Raw genomic sequence first — 18,919 nt, 5'->3', positions numbered from 1 at the left:
GGGATATGAACACTTTGGATCATCCTATGAAGTGGGCAAGATTGTTCTTTTTGAAAAATATTGGACTTCAAAGCACTTACTCCTATAAAATCTCCCAAGACAAAACTCAATAAAAAAACAAAACACATCATCTTTTACATAAACCAAATTGAAAAGGCATAAAATGCCTTGAAAACCGTATGTAATATGCTGTTAAGAGCCTTAAGAACCCCATAAACCCTAACAAAAAACAGTGTGTATTCCTGTATTGTGACCGGTCTGTGTATTTTCCTTCAGATTTGGTGCTGGTGGTGTAAGTGGGAGCTTGTTCCCATACTGTTGGCCTTTGATCCCCCCTAAAATGTTGATCTCCATTTTATTTAAATGATATCTGGTGGGGGTCCTGCCTAACCCCAGCTTACTTATAAAAATAAAAATAAAAATAGTGTGTAAGTTGGAATTCTGAATTTAGAGTAATAATCAAAGGGAAATGATATCTGCGCGCTCCACTTGTTTGTCGTGTAGTATTTAAAGGGTTTAAAGAGCTTTTTGAGAACCGTAAATATCCACTGAAATCTCTTTAAATACTACACGACAAACAAGTGGAGCGATAAACAGCGCTTGTTAATCAAAACACCTTTGCGCAGATATCATTTCCCTAATCAAATAGTGAACTCATCGTGCATAAACATGACCAAATAATTCAACTAATATGTCATGGACGAACCCTCCATCACGTCAAGAAACATGCAATGTTCAATGTAATCTTTTTTACTGTAAACAAAGGAAAACTCTTCCAAAACTTTTGGGATTTCATTCGGAAAATAGAGGAGGAAAGTGGAATTGACTGACCAATTTGGTCAATGCCACAGCTTTATTTTTTATTTTTTTTGGCAGTTTGTGGGGATAGGAGTCTCAATTCCTTGTCTTTTGTGCATGTTCCACGATTTCATCTTCTTCTGTTTTCCAACTTGATGAGAAAAAAAATGTCGGTGGGCATTTTGGGTTAGTTTATGAGACTTGGGTGTCATCACATGTGGACTCCTCGGGAAATGGGGTCAAAATTCTTAGTCTAACTCTACTATTCACATGTATAGAGCTTTTGTAACGGATAAAATGAAGGTTAGAGTCCAGCACTACAAGACCAACGGTCCTGATTGCATAAACATGTCTTGATATTACACCCAAGAATTGATCATCACCATTAAGAACATCTTGATTGGATGATCCTAGGTCTTTGATCAATCAAGTCTCTTTGGCATGAGATGTCCGTTTGATATGTGACCAAGACCGTGTGGGTCCTCTCGTGACGTTCTACAAGATCAACGGTCTTGATTGTGCATACACCTCTTTGCAAGGGACACTGAAATTGATCTTCGGCATTGATCCTGCAAGTACAACGCGTCTAGTAGGAATGATACTATGAGAAGCTCTTACAAAATGCGTGATTGGGCCCATCCACATGATAAAACATCAAATGAAGGGTCTAGATCAGGCTACTATCATGTAAATGATCTCAGACCAGACCTCTCATGTGCTTGTTCTTGTGTTAAGGCATCCCGGAGGTAGGGTAAAAAAATAATTGGGAATTTTTTTCCAGAATGAATTTCCTAATGATTGGCTGACTACTTTCCATGAATTTTTTTTCTCCAGAAAAAAAAAGGGGCATAAAACTTAAAATGGATGGGTCCCAGTTCTGATATTGGATGGTGATCAAGAACCCCTTACATATATTACCTGATTTTGATTACAAGTGACTGTGCTCTCTAAATGAGCCAAATTTAAACCCTAGATCCTAAACCCTAAATAACCGTAGGTTGCAAGTATTTACCTTGTAGGGCAGTGGTGTAAACAGCATTGGATTTTCCAGGAACTTACCTAGTAGAATGGTGCTAAGTAGTGTTCTCAAACCTCGTAGACTACATTTTTTTTGTGATTTTTGGCCTGGTTTTTATTGGGAGAGGATTATGGTGGCACATCAACACATAAGCTATTAATAAGTGGGAGAGAGATCCCTGTAGTTTTCAAGGATTTCAATGATATACTGGCAACCAAACAAAATAATATTTTTTTCAAATCTCAGAGACCCAGAAGACCCCAACAGGAAAGGGCTGCTATATGGAGGGTGGGTTCCACGACTGGAGCTGAAACCTAGCAGGAAAGGACAGGGCTGAGAAATTTTACACAATCCTGAATAAACAAGCAGAAGGCTAGTTGCGAATTTACAATGCAATTTGGATACGCAATTATTTGCAGACACAAAATGCCATATTAACGTCACTTTCACTTTTTACAAAGGCTGGAGTTGCTGTAGATAAGAACAGATGATCAGTGCCAGTACACATCTTTAAGACAACTAGTCAACTACAGAATGATCTCACAAGCTTATACAGAGAATTACATTGATAGGGACATTGAAAGGGAATTCGAAGTGAAAGATACGGTCATAAAAAAGTAAAATTTTACGAAGAGAATCACATCTGAGAGAAAATTGGAGGTAAAAATGACTCGTAAAGAAGGGGTTTGAAAAAAAAAAGCATACACAGATTAGGCTGAAACAATTGGTGGCCCATCCAATCTCTGCCCTCCACGTGGTGAGTGTAGGTGATCGGAACCGTTCATCTAGTGGAGCACATCATGTATGGATGAAGGGGCATAAACCCCGTCTGACTGGATGGAGTGTGGTCATAGACCTGCATATGAAAAGTTACAAAACTGAAATTATGAAGCTAACACTAATGTTCAAATGGTTAGTATCATAGATTGGTGCAAGTAAAATATGGGAGTCCATTGGATGAACAGTTGGACCCACTTACTGTTTTGGCAATCAACCATATTTGATTGATTAATCAGTGATGGACGGCTCACACCCAAGTTAATTAATGGGAAATACATGTGAATGAAAAAGTTTTCAAGAGTTGCCTCAGCCCATATAAGTACATAAGCTTAAAAGTCAAGTACATAAATCACTATAAATTTTGTTTGGTTTGTCTTACAAGAGGGAAGAAAATCTAAAACCTAACTAGGTATCATCCAACTGATCGACCCTGAGGGCCCCGGTAACTTACAATTGATTCTCTTTTTATGGCTTGATGTAAAAAAACAAATGGAGAAAAATGAATGGAGGATAACTCAAACCTAGAAACATCCACCACACCGAAATAAAAAACTCGTAAGAACCCAATTCATCTACAATTCAAGACTGCACGGCCAGCCTCTGAAGATGCTCAAAGAACACTTGGAGACTCACGTCATCCGTGAAGATTACGTCTGAGCCAGCGGCTACCTCATGGGCAGAGTTATAGGTAGCTGATGGGTTCAATTTCGCCAAAAGAAATCTTGCCTGCAGAGAATGAAGTCACAAGAATGGTTACTGGGGCAGACAAAGCTTATCCGGGATCTTTGAAAAGGAATTAGGCAATTAAGAATCTCTGGTATTGTAATGCACAATGTTGTGAGAGTAATAAACAGTAGCTAAAATAGCAATGCCTTAAATACGCCGGATGAATTTAAGAAATGGGACAACTTTTGTTACATAAAATATTATGAGAACAAGTTGCGAGTCTGATATATCCTAGATATTTGATTACAAGAATTCAGAGAATTTTTTATGTTTTTCACTAATAGCTTAACTAAAAGGCGATAGCCATTGGCATCCCTCATCAACCTGAAGGAAAGTTCTGAAGTTTTTAAACCGTTTTATTTTGTTAACAATAGCCTTTAAGACATTTTGAGGCCAAACAAGACCCGTTTCATTTGGCAAGTAATAAGCCAAATTTTACTAGGATCAAATAGCTTGACTCATGAGCGATGCCATCGGCTTGCCCACTCTGGAGTGGATAGAGTTGGATTGGAGAGTTGATTATCTTCCTCCATGGTGTTTTGTTAGTTCTGTTATTTCTCTTTTTTGTTTTGGCCTGTTTTCGACCATCTTGGTATCTGAGGGTTGCCTCATTTTTTAAATAAATGATAAATCATTGCCATTCACAGAAAAAATTGCTTTTTTTTCATGGAAGCAAATTATCAATAAAAAGGAAAGACCGAGATGGTCAGACACTCAGACCTATAAGAGTACCAGAGAATCCAAGAAAATAAACATAGCAGAACTAAGAAGAAAAGGAAAAACACATCAAGGGGGAAGATAATCGAACATCACAACCTCCAACATTCCTACTCCTACCAAAAAAAATATATTAGTAGAGAAAATAATACCCTTTTTCTAAATAAATCGTTGCCATTAAAAGAAAAAATTGCTTGACACATGAGTAGTAGATTAGTAGTGAAAATAATGCACCAGAAAATTTTCCACCAAGAACATTACTGAGGCAGAGGAAATTTTTATGATGGCTAATAACTACATACAGGTTTGTGTCATGTGCAAAAATAAGAAGACTAACCTGAGAGCCATGCTGATCACAAACAACTAATCTGGGGACAGGGAACCGATCCCTGATAATCATTTGAGCATCATCATGAGGAGCTTGCAATAGCTGTGCAAATGCCTGTTACAGACAATAATTATAAGAAAATTAATAGCTAAATAAACTATGTTCAAACAACAAGCTCCTAATCTTGGATTTAGTCCTCATTCCCTTTATAATATATGGAAACGTGGGGCAGAAATTTCCTTTGGAATTTCATCTTAAACAGTTAGACACAGAGCATCAACAGTCGACACGTAAAGAGGCTGCAATCAATTATGAGAGTTAGGAAAGACAAACGGTGGCAATAAATAGTTTTCAGAACCCAAATGTAAGAGGAATATGACATGATCATAATAGGCATTGGGATATCCATGTGTAATCTGTATCTTGTTTCAAATATATGTTTCAGACCTATGACAACTATTCATATTGATTTTGCAAGATTTTTTCATTGGTTTCGAAAATTATGCAAGATTTCGTCATTGGATTTGCAAGATTAAGGGAAAAAAGTTTGGTGAAAATTATGACAACTTCAGCAGAGGGGCCATGGTAATCTATTAGGTCTGATTTACCGTTCTGATAGTTCTGTGAGGCTCAGAATGTTGGGCCACCAAGAAGCAGCATGTGCATAAGATGAGTGTAGCGGAGATGCGAATGCTTACATGGATGTGCGGCCACACAAGGCTAGATCGAATTATAAATGAAGACATTAGGAAAAAGGTGAGGGTGGCACCAATTGAGGAGAAGATGAGAGAGCACCGCTTAAGATGGTTTGGGCATATCCAACGTAGGCGTAGGCCTTTGGATGCTCCAGTGAGAAGAAGTGACTCGTGCCAAGTTGATGGAGTAAAAAGAGGTAGGGGCAGGCCGAAAACAACTTGGGTAGGAACAGTGAGGAAAGACTAGAGTGCTAGGAATATAACAGAGAACATGACCTTGGATAGGATAGAATGGAAGAAATTAATCCATGTAGACGAACCCAACTAGTGTCAGGATTAGACTTAGTCAATTTGAGCAGGGTAGATCCTTTCACCTTCTTCATGAAAATTTTCTAAAGGATTCATTAGCCGACCCCAACTAGTTTGGGACAAAGGCTTAGTTGAGTTGAGTTGAGTTGAGTTGAGTTGAGTTGAGTTTATCAGTATTCTTTTAGAATTTTTAAATGTTTCTAAATGGATTTCTTGGTAGGTTCAAGTTTAGCACGATTAGTTTTGATTCTCAGCAAGTTGACTTGTTTGGTAAGATTGGCATCAAGTTCATTGATTTTAAAAGTTATATTGGAGTTGGACTTCGATCTAAAGATAATATGAAGCTATGCATGGAGCCTTCACATTGAGGTTTTATTATTTATATGCTTCTTTTCGCAAGCAGGGGAGATTGATGTTCATGAGATTGGGTTTTACTACTTTTTTTACCTCTAGGATCTCTACCTCATATCTAGTTTTGCTTCTGGTTACCATATGAAGAGATCTAGAGCATATTATTCTAAATCTTCTCTATTTTCCAGATTAGTTTGTTGAAATGACTGCAAATGGTTTGTGTGGGCATATTATTCAACCCGTGACTCGACTCGTGACTCGATTTCTTAATTTTATGACTAGTGACTCAACTCGACTCGTGAATCGTAAGAGTATTTGGCAAGAAAAGAAATTTAGTTGAAAAAAATATAATTATATATCAAAAGATGAAGCATGTAAAAAATATAACCCAATAGCACATGGATAAAGCGCTAAGCCAAAAATATAAATAACTATATGCTTGTAACTTGCATGTACAAAAATAATTAAGTTCTAAGTTCCAAGTTTCCAACCATCAAAACAAGAAAGCCCAGCGGCTCGACTCGAGTCATAAGAATCTTATTTTTTGGAGTCGACACCCAGCGACTCGTTCAAGTCACTAGACAACTCGAACGAGTCTTCACCAGAGGCGAGTCACCCATGCAACTCGCCTCGAAAACCTAGCGACTAGACTAGACTCGACAGTTGACTCATACGACTCGTAAGAGTTTGGTGACTCGAACGAGTCTTCAACGGAGGCGAGTCACCGATGCAACTCGCCTCGAAAGCCTACCGACTTGACAGTTGACTCGTACGACTTGTAAGAGTTTGGCAACTACACAAGTCACCCATGTGACTCATGTCGAAAGCCCAACGAATTGACTCGACTCGGGAGTTGACTCGTACGTAAGAGTTTGACAACTGTGTGTGGGATACACCACTCGCACAGTAGCGGGGCAATTCAAATACATGGTCATCAAACAAGGCAAACTTTTAGAAAGTAAAGACTTTGACAGTGAACATGAAACTCAAGGTGATGACAAGCAACATGAAAACCAAAAGGGTAACAGGAGAAATCACAAGTACATTTCTGAAGTTGAATGCACACGTAAGTGTTACGTAGCAACTTACCTGATGCTCGGGCTGATTCTGATAACCCATGTTGCGCCATTGAGCAATTGTCATCCCATGAAAAATAACAACACTAAAATACGCATCTAACAATAGTATACGATCTGCTGAAATAGAAGCTACGTCCAACAATGCTGGTGAAGGAGGTGAATTAAAAGAATATGAAATTAGTGAAGGCTGGATCATAACCACCGAATTGGTGACATTTTCCCGGTTTAATAGCATACGGAAATAAGCTGTCTCATCTGGACTGTTGTTGAAAACCTACAGTAAACAATCCAGTTAGTGCTAAAGAAAAACAACTCACCATTCATTGAAACTCATAGGTAAGATTCAACAGATCACCTGGACAAATTGTGAACGCCGCAAATTGAACATAAACTGTGGGAATATTGAGAAACTTGGGTTTAGTGTAAATGAAGTTGGGTCATCTTTTCGATAATCTCCAAATCTAGAACAGAGACGAATGAGGGATCGATCCAACCATCTTGTGGCATCAAACTCTTCCTGAAAAAATGAAAAGCAAAAGAAAGTGATGAGTTCTTAGCGAAATATTAAACCAAAAATAAATTATTTGTTTGGTACGAAAGAAAAGCAATCAAGGGAAATACCTCCATCTCCATTTTCAGTGAGATCAATCTTGCCATTACTACAGCAGCAGTTTCCTGGTCAAATCCTTCCACTAGTTCCTGCAAATGCAATAATTATTCAGACTAGAAAATGAGGACCAATCACAGTTTGTGAGAATGAAAATAGAAATTCCTCTGTAAAGAAAGGTATGAGCACTGTTTAAAAAACTAGCCAAGTTAAACAGTGATTCATCTGACTCGACTCAGCCTTGGGCCTCCTTTGACTCGCCCGAGTCGATGAAAAACTGACTGTGTCAATCATTGAATTGCCTGACATGACTCAGTTTTACCTTGCCAGAGTCCTTGGTTGAGTACGAGTTTTTAAACACTGGATATGAGGCCTCACCCATTGTTTCAAGTTTCAACCATAAGAGATTCAGAAAGACAATTATAAAAAAAAGGAATCTCCTAATTCTAGCTCACCTATTTGACACTATATTACGTAGTTTACCCTAAGCACAAGTTGATCTGGATTCTATACGTTCACAGAGAAGCCAATCAACTAGAAGATAACACGCAAGTAGCAGTGATCTCGTTGAATTTAGATGTATGGAGTTGAATGCCAAATCTATAGGCATTTAGGCAAGTTAGAATTTATAGAGCATTGGCTGATAGCCCATCTGTGGAGGATTTAGGATTGATGGGGAGGCTTTTGGATGAATTGGATTTGTTACAAAGACGAGTGCAGGCTGTTAATTTGGATGTGGTGGATGTTAAGATTAAACCTTTCAAAAACAAACATAACTAAATATCGCTACCTTACGCGGTAAAAGAATATATTATATAGTGACAAATATTATGAACGTAACAAAGAAGCCTGGTTGGAAAAAATTGAACAAAAAGAAAATCCTAGAAGAAAAATATTTCAAATCAGTTCTCCACTTCCATCTTCTGACACACTGGATCAAACTTTTAGAACTGAAAAAAAAAAGCCTAGAAAATAAACATTTTATCTCAGTTCTCTCCACTTCAATCTTCTGACATTCTAGATAGAACTTTCATGAGAACGTCAAAAACTCTAAGAGGATCTTTCTTTAATCAATAACTCGAAGCAGTATCCTTTCCATTTCAAATTTTACGATGTATGGGATCTCCATACATATGCACAATCAGACTGCATTCAAATAAGTATATAAATTTTGAATGATGCGTTCAAATAAGTATGTTGAGCATAAAGTAATCTTGAAACTATTGCATCTAACCTCGGAGTTGGTAGATGTATCTGCCCATCTTCTTGTAATAGTTGTAACCCGGAGCCTCATTTTCCCTTCAGGGTTCTGATAACTGCAGTAAAATTACCATTATATTACTAACAACAAAAACAATGTCTAATAGAAAGCAGACAAATAAAGGAAAGTCAATCCAGTGGAAGAAGAAAAAGCACCATACTGTGTTATGAACTGTATGTACAATTGTTGATTTGCAATCCCCTGTTGGTTTGACCGATCACTTGGTGAAATATCAAAGAAAACCGTTAAACAAGTGCTCTTGTCAAGGCCACACATCTTCCATGATGTTGTATTTCCCTGCCCAATGACTACATCGGCGCAGGAAGGCCCTTTCTGCAAATCTTGCCATAGTCAGAAAAACAGCCCATGTAGTAAAATGGCAAGCAGTGTAAAAAAACAATGTAGTTCTTAAAATCCAACATCCAATATTATTCCTTGACAACAATTAGATTGTGAAGCATTAGATGGGACAACCTTCTCCAAAGACGTGCATGGTCCAATTATTCCTTGAATTTTGATATCCTTTGAACAGATGATCTCAAGATTGCCACTGAAAAAAGAAGTAAACATCATATGTTGACATGCTTGAGCAAAAACAATGGGTTCAAAATACCATCTACTTAATTGGCAAGCAACAAAAACTACAAGGTTGTAACCTTCTACCATGGTTTTAATTTCACACAGAAACCACCAAAAATCGACCGAAATGTTTATGTTTCCTTCCCCACAGAAACCGATATCGAAACTAATAGGTATACTGAAACCAAAATCACAAGTGTACTTACTGGTATACTGTATCAGCAGATGTTACATATTTATATTTATATGAATTATATGTGATATTATAAATACGAGAAATTATATGGTGGCCGACCGTCAAGTCCCTCGAAGGTGGTACGTCAAACTTACGACCCTTGATATTTGATGCAACAGCAGCCTCTTAAAAAGTGCGCTGCTGTTGGATCAAATATCAAGGGTGGTACCGTTTTGACAGTACTTGACGGTTGGGCACCATAAAAAAACTCTATATATACATATTTATAAAAAAGGGATTTGCTAGCATCCATCGCAGAAGGCATTTCGCGGATAGGCTGTTGCATGTGGGAGCAGCCACATAATGAATTAAGACAAAATCTGTTGAAAAGTGAGCCAGTGTGGCTACTCTCACATTCAACAGCCCATCTGCAAAATGCCTTATGCGATGGACGCTAGTAAATCCCTTATATAAATTACATGCAAAATGTTGGTATTAGTGACGTATCAAACATGTGCGACAATGCATGTCACTAGGTTTTCGATGTTGTTAAACAATTGTGGATGTTTGTCTTGCTTATGTGATAGTTTAAGTGTGCATTTGTGCTTATTCTAGCATTTCCTGAAATTTTGTTAGCCCAAGGGTTCCCCATGGGTTCATTCAATCACCTTATTTTGATGATTAACAAACGCAAATTGATTAGTCTTTTATGGACTAATTGTCTAGTGGGATTTCAAGTTTCATCTAAAAATCCTATCATTTGCATATGTTTACATACATTTCTGTGATTTTATAGGATTTCCACTGAAATTTCCAACCGAAACCGAAATGTTTCCGTTTCCATGATGATCAAAACTGAAACCGAAACCGAAATTTAAAACCATGCCTTCTACAACACGTGTTGCGCACATGCACACCAAATCTTATGCTAACACAGGTATAACAGCTTTTTGAGAACAACAAAAATCAACAGATGCATCTTGCAAGAAAATCCCAGTGAGTGCATCAAAGACCTGTGCATTAGTCAGGACTCCCAAATATAGGTTTGTTTTTTTTTTTTTTGAAACTGAAAACCCAAGTATAGTTTTCCTTAGCTACATATGCACAATGGCACATATAAAGCTTTCCAGTTTTATCATACTTTTGTGAGTTAATCTTACTTTTGCAAGTTCAAATCTATCTAACAACCATTTTCGAAAAAAAAAATCTATCTAACAAGATTGATATCAATGAAGATATTGACATGAACAGGCAATTCTACAGAAGTGGGAACCAGTCAAACACCATCATAATAAACTAATATAAATTATATGCAACAGCATTTGGTTTTATTTTAGCGCACATATGAAGCACTAGAAAACAACTCACTTGAAGGAAAGTCCAAGGGACTGTTCACCGTCCTCAAATATGCGCTTGAAAGAATCTTTAAACACAGAATGCCCAAAACTTTCGGCTAGGACAACAAGGCCACCTGTCCTTTCAACAGCGACTTTCATCTCTGCAACCCCAACCTGCAAATTATTGTAAAATAGAAGGCACAACGTGATTCTAGATTTTGAAAATTGTAAATTAGCAAGGCTTAAAGACATAAAGTCATGCTTTTATCAAACAATGGAAAAAGAAAAATCCTCCCCACAAACAGCATAACTTAGAAGGTAGAAACTACATTGGACTCGGCGCTTCTAAAGAGTGTGAAATGCATGCCTTAAGGTACATCGCATTGCGAAATGCAGCTAAAACAACCCACGCACCAGCATAAAGTAGGAAGTATAACTAAATATAGGCTACATTTAAGATTTAATAAGATTGAAGACACAAAACCCCTACAACATGGTTATTGACTTATTGCTACAATATCTTCACAAAATGTAAACCCTAGAAACATCGCTATTGCTACAATATCTCGGTCGTTCTGGTTTTTTAATGAATTTGGCATCCATTTCAAAAAAAAAAAAAAAATTCCAACCACAAGTTGCTGAAGAGTGTTTGAAATGGCTCAAAAAGTGTCTGTTCAATCAGTGTGGCACGTAAGAACCTGTTATCTTCATTATTATTTTTCTTGTTCTGCTTTTTTTCTTTCTTTTTTTGAATGGTTTTTTTCATGATCTGTTATTATTCTTTTTATTCTGTCAATCAGTGTGGCAGGTAAGAACCCGTTATCTTTATTACTTCTTCTGTTATTCTTCTTTTGTATGTTTATGAAAAAAATAGTATAGGGAAGTAGATGAAGGCAGAGGAAAAAGTAAATACCACTTTGACCAATTAAGTGCCAGAAACAGGGTATCAATATATTGGAAACCCTGACCAATTTCAAGAAAGGCTATACCAAGATCATGATAATAGAAAATAAATTTTGTGACACAAAGATATCATTTCAAGAACGAGACTGTTTGCTGCTACACAAGTCTCCTAATTGTCCGTGATAACAATTTGACGAATCCATAAGATGTCTTGGAGTTGATTTGAAAGATATTAGATCTTGAAATTGTACCAGGAGACTGTCTAAGTATATTGCAAGATCACGAATTAGGGTTACTTCTGATACATCACAGGCTAAGAAATAAAATTCCGTCTTATACATCAGTCACATACCTTATCCCATTATTAAGCTCACTCATGCAATTTTATATTTGAAAACTCCAATCAGCGCACTGCTTAATAAAATTGACATCATGATGAATTTGCACATAAAATTGAACACCTACTTCTATAAAGAGGATGAGGGAAACATGCTATTCATTTTCTTAATTAAAAGTTATTGGGTATATTCATTGCTTATAACAAAGCTTAGAGATTCCTCACATTTAACACAAAACCCAAACATAGTAATGTTCTATTTGAGAAAAATGCATTTGTTTATGGAAACTGTACACCATTAAAATTTTAAGGAATTGTTATTAAAATAATGAAGACTAATGCAAACCTGATCAAGCGCAGAAGCAAAAAGATCTAAGACATGGCCCTGGTTAACTAGCTGCTTGGCAAGGGTTTCATAGAATTTGACAGCTTTGTTGAAGTATGGTGCCGCGTCTTTATCAAGATCTTTATGGGAGCGCACTGGGTCTGACAAATCTTTTGATACAATCTGAGGAAAACAGATAGGATGAGCGTCGACACTCCCGTAACAACCCACTATTCTAATCATTCAAAAAAAGAAAAAGAACAAGAAAACGAAAAAAAAGACCACTATTCTATCTATATGACAATCACAATTTAAAGTAGTTTAAAGCAGAAAAAACCTCAAGAAAGGAAATAACAAGCATCAAGTCTGTTTACAATTCCCTATAATCAATAAATCATGGTAAGAGAATTAAGAAACATATAACAAGTATGGCCATTTTATCATCTCTAAAGTAAGAAGTACAGACTGTAATGCCAACCCCTGTTGTTCTTGAAGGATGTAAATGGAATAAAATTAGCAGACTCATCGCACCGTCAGAAACATATTGCCTCGTTTATATATAAATTGTAGCAGTATTTACAAAACAAAGCAGGAATTGCAAAATCAAGAACTAACAAAATTGCAAAATACATCACATCTGTGCCAAACAAAGGCTGCACAAATGGCTACATCAGTACATCTACATGAGCCACCAAGAGATAACAAGCTCAGCATCTCAAGCCACACTACATCCCTTATCCTAATTCACGTGTCCTTATTGGATACTTGGGGTAATCCAGTTTTTCAATGCATCCAAGTACCATAGGTGCTCGGACTTCTACGTAACAAACAAGTTTATGCAAGATATCACCTTACTAGGGTATAGTGCGGCCATTGGGATTGCACAAGACAGAGGTTGAAAATGAAGCTAACTGACAACTCAAGCATCATACTATTCCTACGACTAAGCTGCTACTATATAGTGCAACATCTGCCCCTGATGTTTCATTTTAACTTTCCTTGTCTTTCATAAAATTGTTGTTTCTTTTTTTTTAGGTGGAAGTTATTCGGAAAAGTTACTACAGACAGGATTCAGCCTCTAGCTCAATGGTCAAGACATTACCTTTTGACCTAGAGGTCGGGCGTTCAATCCCAGCTTACCTACCAAAAAGTGTTACCAGAGAGTAGGGAATTGTGTGGTCTAGCCTCTAGAGTTTAAGGTTCACGGGAAAAAAAATCAAAGTATGAGGAAACAAACAGTCTAAGGACTCTTTAGGGAAACTGGAGGCTTTTATTCCCCAAGTGTCTCTGTGTGTCATGTTTCATTGTTCCAACTTCTGCTGGGGTAGCCCATCACCTTTGGCAAATGCTATGATTTGTGGACAAGGACACGAGTGTCGCGTGTCGACACTCACACGGAGTATCGGACACAGCAAACCCCAAAAATTTAGAAACGGGGACACAAGTAAAATAGAAAGTATAAATAACCATGATTTGGCGATATGGATTCGTGTGTCAAGTTTCGACACAGATATGAGTTGTCTAACATGGCAACATCTAAAAATCTAGAAATTGTGACACTGCATACACATAAAATTATTGATTATTACACCAATACGTGTCCAAATGCTCACATTAACTCTAACACTCTAGCAGTACATTTAAAAGTGTCCAAAAGAGTGTCAACACGTGTGGACACGCGGGTCGTGACAGACACGGCAGGACACGTGTACCAGCAATAAATTCAAAGTGTCGGCTAAATCATAGGGCAAATGTAAAGGATTCTCCTATTCCACCCAGGGAGCAGACCTTTGCTGGAAAATGAGGACCACTATAACCTAACATACAACCATTTTCAGAATAAGACAATTAACAACACAGGGCTTGATAGACTGTAACAAGGCCTATAATATTATCATTTAAAAAAACAAAAAGGCCTATAATGTTGCACTACATCCAGGTCATATTTTCTTCAAAAAGGAAGCAATTGAGCTCCGTAAACTGAATCACCAGCTTAGGAATAATCTATATATGCAATTTGTGCCAGGTAACAAAAAACAAATGTTGAATTTCTACTGTTTAGAGTATGTGTGTTTAAAAACGCGGATGTGGCGCGGAACTCGACCGAAGAACAATCCTTGTTGACTCGGCGTGGACGCAGCCAAGAACGCGGTTGGCGCAGCTACGTACTTGGTTGGCGTGGTCATAATTCAGGAGTCAAAGGAGTTTTATCTACTATGTAGGGAAAAAATGTGGAACACGGATGCGGCGGAATGTGGAACGAGGCCAAGGTAAAATGGAATTGACTCAGGGAAGTCAACGCGGATGCGGGGGAGTTTTAAAACTTTTTTTTTTTTTTGAATAGTAGCAGCATTTATTAATGAAAGAGCCGATCGAGATGGTCAATTACAACCAAAGATAATACCCAAGAGGCAGGATACAATATAGAAAAGAAAAAGCGAAAGAAAGAGGGTCCCTTAAGGGGGAAGATCATCAAAGAGGGCCTAGAGCTTCCTTTGATACTCCCCCCTTCCACGCAAGCCTATTGGGGAGTTTTAAAACTATGAGAGTATCACAAGAAGTGAGATAATATTGATGGCAGAACTATGATACTTCGATATGGTAAACCGCCGAGCAGAAAATATGTACTACCATTTTCAAGATCCACAAACAATAAACAGATATCATATTATATCAACTCAACATATTATAACGATCTGAAATGACGGATTTATACGAGTAATTCAACTGTACAAAATTAAAGAAGCTTCACAGGCACTAAATCACTGCTATAAACATGAATACCAAAATAAAACTGCAATTACCAGGCACTTCGAGGCCCACAAGAAAAAAACTTCATTTACACTACCTAGAAGAAGAAATTTTGTTGATGCAGATTGAATACAAGAAGTAGATAACAAAAGTAACTCATTAAAAAAAGTATTCTTACCGTGCCCGGGCCTTCCGTGCACGGCCCACCCACTAAAGTTATAATGCGGGCACCCGTACCAGGCATGCAGGCTCCAAGAAGACCTGCTGCAACACTCAGGGCAACACCCGTGCATCTCAAAGCCCGATTACCGGTTTTGACAGGCCATTGATCTGTCTGCAGCTCATCCAATAACTGAAATTAAACAAATAAATAGAGAATAATTAGCCTCAAATCCAACTCTATTCACCCAGATCACGAATTCAAGTACACTTTTAAACGAATTAAAAAGGGCAATTCTTTCTCATCGAATTTTACATTCATATTAATACCAATTTCAATTAACTTTTATATCGAATATGCTTAATTCCCAACTGTTTGCACTTATACCCCCAAGTTAAAGACTTGTTCACTTCAAAAGCCACTAAAAGACCATCAAAATTTTCAACTCTGTAAAACCGTTCTTATTTTTCCTCTTAGACAAACGTTAGTGTTAAATTCATAAATCAAACAAATAAACAAACAAAATTGAACTTTTTTTCAAGTCTCTTAAACTATTCTTCTTTTCCTCTTAGGCAATCGTTAGTGTCAGATTAAGAAATCAAACAAATAAACAAACAAAATTGAACTTTTTTTTTTGAAAAGGGCAACAGAATATATATATATATATATATATATATATATATATATATATGTAAAAACAGAACCGAGGTGGTCCTGAAGGAACAAAGATAATACAAAGATAGCAGTACAATAATTCAAGGAGGTAGATAGTCAAAATTGAACTTGTTTTCAAGTCTCTTAAACTATTCTTCTTTTTCCACTTAGGCAGTCGTTAGTGTTAAATTCTGAAATCAAACAAATAAACAAACAAAATTGAACTCAAACCCAAATTTTTTCACCCAGATCTTCAATTCAATTACAATCCAAACAAACTAAAAAGCAAAAACTCTAATTAAATCTCACCGAATTGAGCGTGTATTCGCAATCCGAAGCCGGAAGCAAGAACCGATTCACAATCCCATGACCAAACCCATTTTGAACGCCGCCCTTTGAAAACCCTAACCCTAAACCTCCTCCCACAGCAGCGGCCCCTCTCTGCGCACCAACAGATAATCCCAATTGATCCAAAATCCTATCTTTATTAATTTCCTTCATCCCACTAAAAACATAAACCTTCATAAGATCCGAAAACCCTAGCTCATGAACATGAACCTGGGTCCCAAAACTGATAAACCCAACTAAGGCATTATCAGGGAGCAGTCCAACAGCTCGCCGGAGCGCGGATTTTACAAATTGGAGCTCCTCTTCAATAATACAGAGATCAACAACAAAGAGAAAAACAGGAGGGGGTGGGAGGGAGGATTCGGGGGGTAAATTTTGGGGGTTTTCATATTCGATTGTGGAGTACTGTGGGAAAAGCTCTGCAGGAACGTTTGTTTCGGAAATTGCAGAGAAATGAGGTGGAAAGTGATTCCGATTGAAGCAGAATGGGCAGATCCAGATTTTGGCTGAGAAATCTACACGGGAATTAGGGTTTAGAATGCATTTGCAGGTTTTGCAAGTGAGAGGGGAGTAAGGGAGCAGTGGGATTGATGGAAGGGGGAGGATCGGGGAAAAAGAGGCTGCGATTGGAATTACGCATTTGCTTGATTCAACTTTTGATCTCGGCCATACGTTCCAGGTCATCCGGACCCCATCGGAACCGTCCATTTCTGCCCCTGCCATCTCCGTCATCTCTTCTTTCTTTCAGAATTCTTTTTCGGTTAGGGTTAGGGTTTTTTTCTAGGGTTAGGGTTTCTGGAGAAAGAGAGAGGGGGAGGAGTTTGAAGATCTGTTTTTTAATCTTCTGCGATTTTTTCCTTTTTCTTCTCTCCTGAGAGAGAAGGAGATTTGACCCCTTTGATGACGATCCTAGTTGAATGTGATGTAGTATGGAGAAATGATATATTTTGCCCCTTTACTTCCCTGGTCCACCCCCTTTAAGGACTCGCTCGTATTCTCATAATCATAAATAAACTTTCACTTTGGGGGGTGACCTAGGAAAGAAAGGGGAGGAGTATATTACTTAAACTATGAGATGCAGTCTGCCTAGGGCGCGACCATACTGTAATACAATGTGGCTCGCGTGATTTGGAAAGAGTGGGTCCCATCTTTGATTGATTTTGAACCGTTAATTTGATAGGGCTCACGTTGGATTTCCTAGAGATTATAAGTAACGTTAATTATGCAATCCGAGCATCCAGTATTTTTGTATTTAAATTTGAACAGTTGGAACTGCAGTTTTTGGCCGTTTATTTTCATTTTTCAATCACAAAAATAGCTCGATGATAAATTCGCACCCCCGTAGGATAATTCGCACCCAATTAAACGTCAAAAAAGCCTTAAAGTCTGCCACATAATTCATGTTGAAGTGGTGTGAATCATCCTATAGGGGATTGTGAATTTATCATTGCCCTAAAAGTATATCCTATTAAATGTTAGGATTGGATGATTGGTGTGATTTGCTGTCTAGCAACTCAATGGTTCAAATCAATCAAGGGTGAGATCCGCCGTAGTTAGTGTACCACATTGTATTACCATGAGGTTTTGCCCTAGTGAAGCACTCCTAGGTAATTTTGGTGTTGGATGGGTTTATGTATGGTACGTATAAAGTAAGAATTAGACCTATGTTATCAGGTTCGTTGAATAACATTTGGTATTTCAAATTGATCGGTTCATAATATGGTTCTCAGTTCACCAGAAGTAGCAAATTATGAACTGACATAAAATTAAGTGTGCTCGAGTGAGAGTAGTACTTGAATGGGTGCCCTCTTGAGAAGCTCTCTGCACAGCCATCTCTCTTTTACTACCGGGAAAAAAAATTATGGGAAATGCCTTCCCCATTTGTTATGTATAAATCATGGCTCCGCCTATGAGAGGTCTCTCTCTCTCTCTCTCATGTCTGACTAAGAGACACAAGAAAGATCCCATGGTTTTACATTTGCTTCTCATTTACTTCGCACATCGCCTCCTTCCTCACTAGCATGGTTTAAAATTTCGGTTTCGGTGCCGGTATCGGACCCCACCGAAATCGTGTCCGAAATTTCGCAAAACTAGACAAACATTATTTTTTTCGATATAAAATTTTGGCCGAAATTACTGAAATTTTAGTAAAATATTAAAAAAAAAAAAAAAACAAGTTTTTGGGTGAAATTTCTGGGAGAAACGAAATTTCGGACGAAATAAAATACCATTTCGGGTATGAGTGATTTCGGTGTCGGTCTCCGCATAAATTCGGTTGAAATTTAAAACCATGCTCACTAGAGCACTTGCTTCCTTTCCTTACCGTTTACTTTTTAAACTTTTAGGACAGTTATGGTTTAACTAGAAATTTTAGTAAATTGCGGGTATTGTTTGTTTAGTGGTCCATATGGGCCTTGATTGAAGCTCTGCCCACATGTTTTGTAGGCCTATGAAATGAAAGCTATTTCAGTATTGTCCTAAAGAAGCCCAAGTCCCACAACGCCACAAGCCCACAACCCATACAAAAAGAAGTAATAAACTAATAATCCATACTATACTAAACGCGGGAATTCTATATTTTTCGGCACGTTCTTTCTTGATATTGCCTTATGAGTCCCGCCTTAATTCCCGTCAAAGCGTTTATGGCTAACGTCAGTCACCAAAAAACTGTTTAATTTTGG

At 37.7% G+C, this 18,919-nt stretch overlaps 1 protein-coding gene across 2 annotated transcripts; it reads right to left on the bottom strand.

Annotated features, from left to right (window-relative positions):
* Nucleotides 1-2,212: 2,212 nt before the first annotated feature.
* Nucleotides 2,213-17,153, bottom strand: LOC143889549 (protein transport protein SEC23 E-like). Of its 2 annotated transcripts, XR_013254855.1 has the most exons (13): nt 16,200-17,153; nt 15,255-15,428; nt 12,347-12,508; nt 10,792-10,934; nt 9,144-9,219; nt 8,830-9,002; nt 8,643-8,724; nt 7,423-7,500; nt 7,157-7,318; nt 6,812-7,075; nt 4,377-4,481; nt 3,118-3,322; nt 2,213-2,672 (listed from the first exon to the last, which is right to left on the bottom strand). XR_013254855.1 is itself a non-coding variant. In XM_077393797.1 (12 exons), the coding sequence occupies exons 1-12, from the start codon at nt 16,968-16,970 to the stop codon at nt 3,176-3,178; spliced, it is 2,337 nt and encodes a 778-aa protein (XP_077249912.1). In that variant the 5' UTR covers nt 16,971-17,153; the 3' UTR covers nt 2,876-3,175. The 2 variants fall into 2 exon arrangements, 1 of the variants encoding a protein (XP_077249912.1); XM_077393797.1 differs by lacking the exon at nt 2,213-2,672 and having other exon boundaries at nt 2,876-3,322.
* Nucleotides 17,154-18,919: the final 1,766 nt, after the last annotated feature.

The sequence above is a fragment of the Tasmannia lanceolata genome, unplaced genomic scaffold (genome assembly GCF_043159265.1).
Source record: "Tasmannia lanceolata isolate RefF3 unplaced genomic scaffold, GAP_Taslan_0.1 ptg000013l, whole genome shotgun sequence".
In the NCBI taxonomy this organism is placed as follows: Eukaryota; Viridiplantae; Streptophyta; class Magnoliopsida; order Canellales; family Winteraceae; genus Tasmannia; species Tasmannia lanceolata.
The sequence above is the reverse complement of the archived record's forward strand: the minus strand, read 5'-3'. Positions and strand labels throughout refer to the sequence as shown.

Excerpts from the sequence above, each read along its gene's own strand:
- LOC143889549 (XM_077393797.1), bottom strand. The coding sequence starts at position 16,970 with ATGACGGAGATGGCAGGGGCAGAAATGGACGGTTCCGATGGGGTCCGG. Across the intron at positions 10,935-12,346 it reads TTGCTTCTGCGCTTGATCAG|GTTGGGGTTGCAGAGATGAA; the intron begins GTTTGCATTAGT and ends AATAATTTGCAG. Across the intron at positions 8,725-8,829 it reads TACATACAGTTCATAACACA|TTATCAGAACCCTGAAGGGA; the intron begins GTATGGTGCTTT and ends ATTTTACTGCAG.